At 49.4% G+C, this 10,822-nt stretch overlaps 1 protein-coding gene across 1 annotated transcript in view; it reads left to right on the top strand.

Annotated features, from left to right (window-relative positions):
* Positions 1-10,711, top strand: part of Tmem130 (transmembrane protein 130) — a 22,930-nt gene extending 12,219 nt beyond the window's left edge. The window contains exons 4-8 of the mRNA XM_021222691.2: positions 496-662; positions 2,584-2,668; positions 4,786-4,988; positions 9,077-9,189; positions 9,506-10,711. Coding sequence (XP_021078350.1) covers positions 496-662; positions 2,584-2,668; positions 4,786-4,988; positions 9,077-9,189; positions 9,506-9,655 — 718 coding nt within the window. The 3' untranslated portion in view covers positions 9,656-10,711. The remainder of the gene's footprint in view (positions 1-495; positions 663-2,583; positions 2,669-4,785; positions 4,989-9,076; positions 9,190-9,505) is intronic.
* Positions 10,712-10,822: the final 111 nt, after the last annotated feature.

Below are 10,822 nucleotides of genomic sequence, written 5' to 3'. Positions count from 1 at the left end.
AACAAAAACAAAAAACAAAACAAAACAAAAAGAGACTCCCTCAAAAGACAAAATCAAACAGAAACATAGAAATCTAGAACTGACACATTTAAATTTAAGAGCTATGAATCTTTTTTTTTTTTTTAAGATTTATTTATTATATGTAAGTACACTGTAGCTGTCTTCAGACACTCCAGAAGAGGGAGTCAGATCTCATTACAGATGGCTGTGAGCCACCATGTGGTTGCTGGGATTTGAACTCTTGACCTTCAGAAGAACAGTCAGTGCTCTTAACCGCTGAGCCATCTCTCCAGCCCAAGAGCTATGAATCTTTGTTTTGATTTTTGAGACGGAGCTTGTTTGTACAGCACAGGCTTAGTCTTGAACTTAAGATCCTCTTGCCTCAGCTTCCCAAATCATTACAGGCGTTTTCCCTGATGTCTTGTTAGATTCACTTCCGAATGAATGAAAGGGGAAACAGTGATGTCTCTGTCCCTTCTCCCTGTCATATCACAGGACCTTGTTGATAACTGACAACCCTGTGGTGTATTACAACTACTCGAGCCCTGGAACCTTCATAGTGAAAGTCAGGGTGGTGGCAGAATGGGAGCAGATAAAGCCAGACACCACGAAGGGCATCATACAGAAGACCGGTGACTTCTCAGCATCATTGGATCTGCGGGGTAGGTCTGCTGCCGGACTGGCTCTACCCAAGGAGTCCTAGACAACATTCCTTCCAGATCCAGTGACTCCAGGCTAGCATCGGGCCGCTCTCGAAGGAATACCCTCGGAGCCATCTCCACTCTCATGTCTGCTTCAGAGTGATGTGTTTATAAAAAGATAAAGAGGTAGAATATGTTCTATGGGGGTGTGGTGAGGTGTGGGGGAAGGCGATGCCTCAGTGGGCCCCTGCCAAGGCATCCCTTCCCCCTGAGGACCACCCACACGATGGTATAGTATAGAATAGAGTTTATTCAGGGCATGGGGAGGGGAGTCAAGAGGGTAGTAGAGGCAGAAAAAGGCAGAGAGAGGGAGAGAGTAGAGAAGTGGAGGTCAGCCATGAGCACGTGGTGGGGGGAAGGAATGTGGGGGGGGGAGCAAGGGAGCAAGAGGTAAGAGTGAGAGAGTAAGACAGTGAGGAGGGGGCAAGCAGCCCCTTTTATAGTGGGCCAGACCTACCTGGCTGTTGCCAGGTAACTGTGGGGGTAGAGTCCAGACAGAATACCAACAATATCCTCAGAGCTATCTCCACTCTCATGTCTGCTTCAGAGAGTCTGCCAAAGGCCACAGGCAGCCACTCTCTGGCATCCGAGTTTAGGTTACTCTGCCCTCAGAGCCTGAGCTTGACCAGACCTTTATTCCCCAGTCAATACAGTTCAGGTCGAAGCTGCCTATAGAGGGTGGGAAGCCTCTCTAGCTACCTGGCTCTGGACAGCTTCCAGAGATTTCTTTGTATGTGTGTATGTGTGGGGGTGAGGGTATGTGCATGATGTGCACCTGAGCCTGTACTTAACACATATGTACAGGTGGGTATGCACACGTGTGCATTTGCATGTGGAGGTCAGGAGGAAAACCTTGAATTTTCAGATTCCAGTCTACTTTTAAAAATTAATAATTATTTTTGACAGTGTAGCCCTGACTGGCCTGGAACTCACAGCAATCCCCCTGTCTCTGTCTCCAGGTGCTAGGATAAAAGGAAGGAGCCACCTGTCCCGGCTCAACAACATTCTTTTGAAACAACTATTTCTTACTGCCCTGTAGCTGACCTCATGAGCTTGTCTGGCTGGCCAGGGACTCTCAGGGATCCACACATCTCCACTCTCCCAGCTCTGGGATTTTAAGCAGATGTCACTGTACCCAGCACTTGACGAGGTGGCAAGGGTGGAATTCAGGTCTAGTCTTTACCAGTTGTCCTCTGTGGCTGGGATAAAAACACTCTGGCCAAAAGCAACTCCGGGGAGGAAAAGGTTTCTCTGTCTTAGACTCCAGGTCACTGAGAGAAGTCAGGGCAAGAACTCAAGGTGGGAACCTGAAGGCAGAACTGTTTGCTGGTCCCACAACGCATTACCTGTAACCAGGGAAGCATATCAAGGAAGTACAGCAGAAACTATGAAAAACTGCTGTGTGTCAGCTCACTCACCAGCTCGCGCTCAGCTGGCTTTCCTACACAGCCCTGGACCGCCTGCCTAGGGAATGGTGCTGCCCACGGTGGACTGGGTCCTCCCACATCTATTAGGAATCAAGATGAAACATCACTGACATGCTTGTTCACAGGCCAGTCTGAACCCGGGCAATCCCTCTCTTTTCGGGAGACTGATTCTAGGATGTGTCGAGCTGACAGAGTTAACTAACAAGGATACCAGATGAGGTGTCTCTCCAGACCTTGTGAGAATTTCCTTGCCTTTGGTGATGGCTGGCGCTTTTCTTGTGGCATAGTGACAGTGGGTGAGAGAGCTGGCTTTTGCTTGCTTCTCCAGTTGCCTTCCTCTGAGCCAGCACCAGGAGCAGAGGCAAGGACACAGAGGTGGTCACGCAGCCTAGGGGGTTGTGCACCTTGTGACAATCCCCGGCCACTAGATCCAGTGGGTTCCTCCTTCCTTACAGAGTCGCTTCAAGGCATCCAGATTTTGGGGCCCACCCTCCTGCAGACATTCCAAAAGCTGACAATGAACCTGAACTTCTTCGGGAGGTGAGTGAACCCCTGGAGTGTTGTATGGGTGTTCTGTGGCCTCTCTACACTCCCAATGATGCCACAGAGCCTGCCCTGTCCCTTAAAGAGCCTAGAGGGACGATGGTACTACTCTGTCCATGGCTATGAACTGGGAGAGAACTGGATCAGCACCACGTGTTTACAGGTTCCTGGTCTCTTAGGCAAATCATTAAAAATAAGGGCTGGCATAGATTTCTAAAAGAAGTGAAATATTCAGATCTAAGCAACTGCACAGACAAAAGTTCTGTCAGATATTCTGGACCAGACGGCTCGAGGTAGATGCTTCAACATTACAGAGATAATTTGGGGGATGGTCCAGGCAGTCAGCTGTCTCTGTCATTTCTATAATTTTTCGGAAGCTGTGTTCCTGCACTTCCTGCATACTCAGGTAATACTTATTCTTTCCCAGGTCTCCGATGGAGGTATAGTCTCACAATGAAGTTTAAGTTGTTTAGGACTTAAGAGGATGTCTATGTCTAAGAAGATATTTTTAAATTAATAATGTAAATTAAGATAGAAACCGATTTAAATGTAGTACCCTGAATGACCAAGATAGGATAGAAAACAACACCTTCTCCTGAGTTGTCAAATACAAACAAAAGTGAACTTTTAAAACACATTGCTTAATAACTGGTTTAAAGGTTTGCTTATTTATTATATGCAAATGTTTTCAGAGACTCCAGAAGAGGGCATCAGACCTCATTACAGATGGTTGTGAGCCACCATGTGGTGGCTGGGATTTGAACTTGGACCTTCAGAAGAGCAGTCGGTGCTCTTAACCGCTGAGCCATCTCTCCAGCCTCTAATGAAGGCATAGTTGCTGGGAATTGAACTCAGGACCTCTGGAAAAGCAGTCAGTGGTCTTAACCACTGAGTCATCTCCCCAGCCCATAATAATTTTTATAACTGTCCATAATTGTTCCTACTGTATGTTGTTTATTATTATAAGCGAAAGAGCCTTTTTATATTTAGACAAAAAAAAAATGGGACTTGTTGAGGTTTGGTCTTTTGCTATGTATTGTTTTTTGTTTTGTTTTGTTTTGTTTTTGTTTTTCGAGACAGGGTTTCTCTGTGTAGCCCTGGCTGTCCTGGAATTCATGTCGTAGACCAGGCTGGCCTTGAACTCAGAAATCTGCTTGCCTCTGCCTCCCGAGTGCTGGGATTAAAGGCAGAGTGCTGGGATTAAAGGCGTGCACCACCACCGCCCGGCCTTGCTATGTATTGTAATGCTAAATATTGCCACCTCCCCAGGCCTGGTTGCCCCCAGGGACGAGAGAATCTGCACATATTTCATTCAAGTAATGGCCTTGTTTCTTAATTTAACACTATTGGTTGATGCTGATAGCCTATAGACAAGCAGAGAAAAGATAGGTGGCTTTAAATTCCCAGGCTTGGGGTCTGAGGCAGGACCATGAAAGAAAAGAAGGTGGAGGGAGGAGAGGCCACCATGGGGTAGGTGAGCCATGAAAACATGGCCATGAGGGTCAGCCAATTGGAGTTAAGAGTGAAGGGTGGCCCAGATGGAACATGGCAAGTTATAACTTGGGATTGTGGGTAGGGAAGTAGATTCTAATAGCTTAGGGGGTAGATATCTGCCCAGCTCTAGTGCATAAGGTTTATTATAAATATAAAAGTTGTATATATTTTATCAGGGAACTGAATGACCTAAGGCAGGATAGAAACCCCCAACTGAGATTAATATTTACAAGCTGGGAGGCATAGCAGAAGGGTTTTTAGATGGCTGGTCACATGGCGCCCACAGTCAGGAAGCAGAGAGTGATGGATGCGGGTGCTCTGTTGGCTTTCGCTTTTTACTGTAACACACCGAATGGTGCTCCCTACATTCAGCGTGGGTCTTCCCACCTTAATTAACCTAACTTAGAAGCCCTGGCACAGACACGCTCTGAGGTTTGTTTCCATGGAGAGTCTTACTAAAGTGACAGTTGGACTCTGAACCATCACATGGAACATGGCAGGCTACCATCCTGTATGGAGAGGACTCTGCAGTTTCTGCCTTACTCAGCTTCCCTGGGCTTAGTCTGGGCTCCTGCTCCTTACCAAGCCCTTTCTGAAAATGTGTATCTGTTCTTCCGTAGCCCGCCGCTGCATGTGTGCTGGGGCCTCAAGCCACAGTGTCTCCCACTGGAGGACAGAGAGTGCCACGCTGTGTTGGTGACCCGGACATCTTTTAACCTGACCCACGTCTTCCAGGACCCCGGGGACTACTGCTTCATCTTCCGTGCTGAGAATGCTATCAGCAAGGCTCACCAGTACCACAGGATTCAGGTGTGGCCCTCCAGTAAGTGACACCTTGCCTTCTGCGCAGTGCCATACAGGTATCAAACCCCTGCCGTCACCTCTGGTGACCAGCTGATCACGTGGTAGCTGATCTGATCTAACCAAGGGCATCAAGAACAGCCCCGTCAGCACTAAGGTCATGAGTAGTTCTCCTGGGTAAAGGAACAATTCACATTTCAATGACCAAATGCTACAGCCACCACTACCACCACCATCCACCACCATCGTCACCACCAGACTCCAACGATCAACACTCCACCTTTCAGCACCAACTTGAAACTTCGCCATGATGATCCTGAACACTCTGCCCACCTTAGTACCAACAACAAACCCCACCAATACCATTAATGGCTCTCTACCACTTCAGCCCCATCACCAACTCCACCAATACCATCTCCAGCACTCTGTCAACTTCAGCACCAGCACCAAACACCACCAGGATCAACCCTTAACACTCTACCAATCTAGGTACCACTAGCAAACTGTACCAATGCCCTAACATTCTACTGACTTTTATATACCACCAAATTCCGTTAATACCACCACCACCAACAACACTTTTAGGGGTTGGTGGCTTGAGAAAGGGTCTCACTGTGGAACCCTGGCTGTCCCAGAACTCACTCTATAGACCAAGCTGGCCTTGAATTCACAGGGAATCGCCTGCCTCTGCCTCCTGAGAGCTGGGATTAAAAGTATGTGCCACCAATGCCTGGCCCACCACCAATACTTAACCAGTGCAACCACCAAATGCATTGATACTACCCCCTACTCTACTGACGTCGTTACCTCCACTAAATACTACTAACAATTCCCGGCACCCACATGGCAGCTCATGGCTACCTGGGACTCCAGTTCCGGGACATCTGATGCTTCCTTCTGGATCCTGCAGGTACTGTATGCACACATTGCACAGACATACGCACAGGGAAAACACCCGTACACATAACAAAAACTTAAAAGGGGGGGAGAGGAGGCCTGTGTCTGTCACCCCAGTACTAGGGGCAGGGATGTGGAGACTGGAGGATTCCTAGGACTCCCCGACAAGCCAGTCAAGCCAAATCGGTGAGCTCTGAGTTCAGTAAGAAACCCCATCTAAAGAAAATGAGGTAGAAGCTAGGTGTGGTGGTGTAGACCTGCAATTTCAGTCTTTGGAAGGCAGAGTCACAGAGTCAGGCAGAGCTTTGTGAGTCCAAAGCAAGCCTAGTTTATGCTGAAGCTCCAGACCAGCCAGGACTACCAAGTGGGACCCTGTCTTAAACGAACAAACCCAAAAAATGGGCTGACAGCCGGGCCTGGTGGCTCAGGCCTTTAATCCCAGCACTCGGGAGGCAGAGGCAGGCGGATTTCTGAGTTCGAGGCCAGCCTGGTCTACCAAGTGAGTTCCAGGACAGCCAGGGCTATACAGAGAAACCCTGTCTCGAAAAACCAAAAAAAAAAAAAAAAAAAAAAAAAAAATGGGCTGACAAGATGGCTCAGTGGGTAAAGGTGCTTGCCGCTAAGCCTGATGACCTGAGTTCTATGCCCAGGAGGGACATGTGGGAAGGAGAGAACTAACTCTAAACTTGTTCTCTGATCTACACACACACACACACACACACACACACACGAGTACACTGTGTGCGTACACACACACACACACACACACACACACACGCACGCACGCACGCACGGGCACACATACACACCCCCCAACAATAAGATAAATAAATAATAAATAAATGCATTTAAAAAGTAGAACCAACCAACCAAACAAATGCACTGAAAACCAAGGTGGGGGATGTGCAGAGGGATATGGGAAGACTCCTGATGTTAACCTCTGACCTCCACAGCATGCCTGCGCATCTGCACACACACATCTGCACACACACACACTCATGCACACCACCTTTTCTCGGGACGCAGCCCCATGCTGGTGTATCCTTGGGAAGAGGCTTTGTGGGTGAGGCCAGAAGGGCCATGTGGTGGGAAGCTGAGGCGGAGACATCGTACGGCAGAGACGCAGAGATGGGAGCTGCGTTTATTATTTCTACATCCCTGTCAACCGAATTCCTGACCGGACAACTGGCATTGTTTTGAGAGGAAGGAGTCTGAGAGTTTGCCCCATACTTGCTCAGCTCCATGAACATGGGCAAAACATGGGTGAAGTGGGAGACCCCGTAGCTCCTTCACAGTAGATGGCAGTCAGAGAGAAGGGCAGCTTACGTCATGGCTGACCGGAAGTAGGCAAAGGAACCGCAGGAGGGAGCCAGAACAAAACCCAGCCCTCAGGTCCTTCCCTCATGTCCTTGGTGACGTCACGGCCTACTTCCATCTCTGTCGCTGTGATAAAATCCTGATGATTTGGCTTACACGTTGAGGGTGTGGTCCGTCATCGAGGGAAGTCAAGGCAGGAACTCAGCAGCTAGTCAATACCCCATCTACACTCAAGAGCAGAGAATGCCTGCCTCTTACACAGCTTAACGCCCCAAACTAGGAAATGGTGCTACCCACATTTTGCACATTGCCGTTGAAGAATCAAGGCATAGGGGGCTGGCGAGATGGCTCAGTGGTTAAGAGCATTGACTGCTCCTCCCAGAGGTCATGAGTTCAATTCCCAGCAACCATACAATGGCTCACAACCATCCGTAATGGGATCCAGTGCCCTCTTCTGGTGTGTCTGAAGACAGTGACGGTGTATTCACATACATTTAACAAATAATTCTTTTTTAAAAAAATGAAAGAATGAAGACATACTCATGCCGTGGGCCAGCCTGATCTAGGTTACCCGTCAACTGAGACTGTTTTCCCAGGTTATCCATCACAGTTCCAAGGCCCCTCCCTCCTCCCGCGGACCATTTCCCAAGAATGCCACTCAGTTATGACTCAAACGAGAGAGCACTCAGGAGGCAATCATCTCTGGAGATGCTCTTTGCACATGGTACAATCCAATCCAGTTGACACAGGAACTAACCGACACAGGGATTCTTCCCAGGCTCATGGTGTAGACTTTGGAGACACACGATTCACTCTTATCCACTAGTCATCGACTCTGGCCCACACAGCAGGGGTGGGGAATTTAACTGCCCCAAGAAGATGCTATTGAATAAAAGCAAAAAATAAACTAAGAGGGGGGCATGGCCACTCCTAAACTATGGGGAAGATTTTTACTGTAGATAACAAGAGAGAAGGCAGACAGAGGCAGGACTCTGGGCTTGAAGGAGATAGGGGGAGAGAGGGAGAACAAGATAGGAATGGGTGACTGTCTTAGGGTTTCTATTCCTGCACAAACATCATGACCAAGAAACAATTGGGGAGGAAAGGGTTTATTCAGCTTACACTTCCACATTGCTGTTCATCACCAAGGAAGTCAGGACTGGAACTCAAGCAGGTCAGGAAGCAGGAGCTGATGCAGAGGCCATGGAGGGATGTCACTTACGGTCTTGCTTCCCTTGGCTGGCTCAGCCTGCTCTCTTATAGAACCCCCCTACACACACACACACACACACACACACACACACACACACACGCACGCATGCACACACGCACACACGCACGCACACACACACACTCAACATCAGTAGTTTAAAAAAAAATACTTTTATTTGTTGTGCGTGCTTGTTCTTTTCTTTTGGTTTGTCTTTTCAAGAGAGGGTTTCCATGTGTGTAGTCCTGGCTGGCCTGGAACCGGTTCTATAGACCAGGCTGGTCCTGAACTCACAGAGATCTGCCTGCCTCTGCCTCCTGAGTGCTGGGATTAAAGGTGCATGCCACCACCTCCCGGCTACTGTGTGTGCCATGACACACATGTGGAGGCCAGGGGGACAATTTCAGTGAGCCAGTTATCTCTTTTTATTACCGTGTTCACTCTTGGGATCCAACTCAGGTCCTTAAACTTGACAGTACCAGCTTTTACTCAAGAGCTCATCCTTGAACACCAGCTCCCAGTCCTGTAACCCCCTCTCTCCCCCCCCCCCAGGCTGTAACTCCCTCTCCCCCACCAGGCTGTAACTCCATCTCCCCCGCCCCCAGTCCTGTAACCCCCTCTCTTCCCCCAGGCTGTAACTCCCTCTTCACCCCCCCCAGGCTGTAACCTCTTCCCCCCCCCCTCAGGCTTCCAGCCGTTCGTCTTTGCTTTCCCGTGTGCCACGCTAATCACCGTGCTGCTGGTTTTCCTCATGTACATGACTGTGCGGAGTGCCGCAACCCAGAAGGACGTTGTGGAGGTAGGTGCTCTATAGGATGGAGGCTAGACCACTGAGCCTTATCTAGGAGAGGGTGTGGTAGGCAGACCAGAACCTCTGGAGGGGATCCTGCTAAATCCTTGGGTTTGGAATGATGCCCAGAAGAGACAGGGACAGACTGGTAGGATGGCTGAGTTGGCCGGTAACCCATCTGACTCATCTCCTTTCCGCTGAACTCTCGAGCCCTCGGGCAGGCTGGTGGGGAGTCTCCCGGGGGAGGGGGGTGGTAATCGACCCCTGGCGTTTATGGACCATCGGTGGATGATTTTGACCTTCCCCCCCTCCCATGTCTGTAAAGAGCCCAGGGGCCACTGGGCTCAAGTGTTGCTGCCAGGTGTGCTGCGGATCCCTCTTTCTGGACTCCCCGTCTGAGTACCTGGAAATCGTCCGAGAGAACCACGGACTGCTTCCACCCCTCTACAAACCTGTGAAAACGTACAATGTGTGAACTCCCACCCCAGACCTCTCTCAGTATTCACCGATCACCCGTCAGGAGCTTCGGGCAGGGTGACCTATGCTACTGAGCAGGAGGGGTTTACACCGGGGTGACCGTGTGCCCAGACGGGGGTCGCCGATCTGTACAGTCCAGCTGACGTCATTCGTCCTTTGTGTCGCCCCCCCCCACTGTCATCTCCTCATCTGTACAGTCTAGTCAGTGCTGTAAACTGTTCCCAGTCACCCTCCCCCCACCCCCTCTACCAAGCAGGATTCTAATCTTTAGTGCGTTGTGTTAAGACTCTCCCAGGCAGGTCTGGCGGCCCCTTGCCCATTGCTCACTGGGGACTACTGAGGCCCCTGGCCAGAAGGAACGAGGAAGGAGGTCACAGATGGTTAAGTATAGATAGCGAAAGATAACACGCTCAGATAGATGGGCGTGCTCACAGCAAGGAAGGGCACACGTGGCCGTGATGGAGCACCTGAGATGATCTGCTGCGTATCTGGAAGGCTTGTTGCTAGGATGGATTTGAACTAGACCTCAAAGGTGGCACCCAAGCCTGGCCTCGTCCTCTGTCCTTTGTCTCTACAGTTCCACGACCAGGCCATTCTGTTTCCCTGCCTGCTTGCTGGAGGCTGGGGTGGGGGATGGGGGCAGAATGAACGCCCTGTGAGTGTAGAATGCTTTGTAAGTGGACCCTCTTTTGCTGAAACCTGCAAGATCAATGTCCACTGAGGAAAGAAGTAATTGGGGCAAATAGAAGGAAGGTTGAGCTAGTGAGGATTTGGGATAGAAGTTTTGTACTGCTGAGTCTTGATGTCTCTCTCTCTCTCTCTCTCTCTCTCTCTCTCTCTCTCTCTCTGTGTGTGTGTGTGTGTGTGTGTGTGTGTGTGTAGTATAGTGTGATACCTTACCCACTCAGTTACTCCCAAAGTAGCAGAAGAAAAAAGCAGGAGGCAGAGGATGCTTTGAAAGATGATAAAGGATGATCAGGAGGAGTCTGGCATGGTGGTGCACACCTTTAACCTCAGCATTCGGGAGGCAGAGGCAGGTAGACATCAGATCAGAGTTCAAGGTCAGCCTGGTCTACAGAGTGAGTTCCAGGACATCCAGAGTCACATAGGGAGTGCCTGTCTCAAAAAAAAAAAAAAAAAAAAAAAAAAAAAAAAAAAAAAAAAA

This window comes from Mus pahari, chromosome 23, assembly GCF_900095145.1.
Source record: "Mus pahari chromosome 23, PAHARI_EIJ_v1.1, whole genome shotgun sequence".
In the NCBI taxonomy this organism is placed as follows: Eukaryota; Metazoa; Chordata; class Mammalia; order Rodentia; family Muridae; genus Mus; species Mus pahari.
Note: the sequence above shows the minus strand (reverse complement) of the source record. Positions and strands in the feature narration are given on the sequence as shown.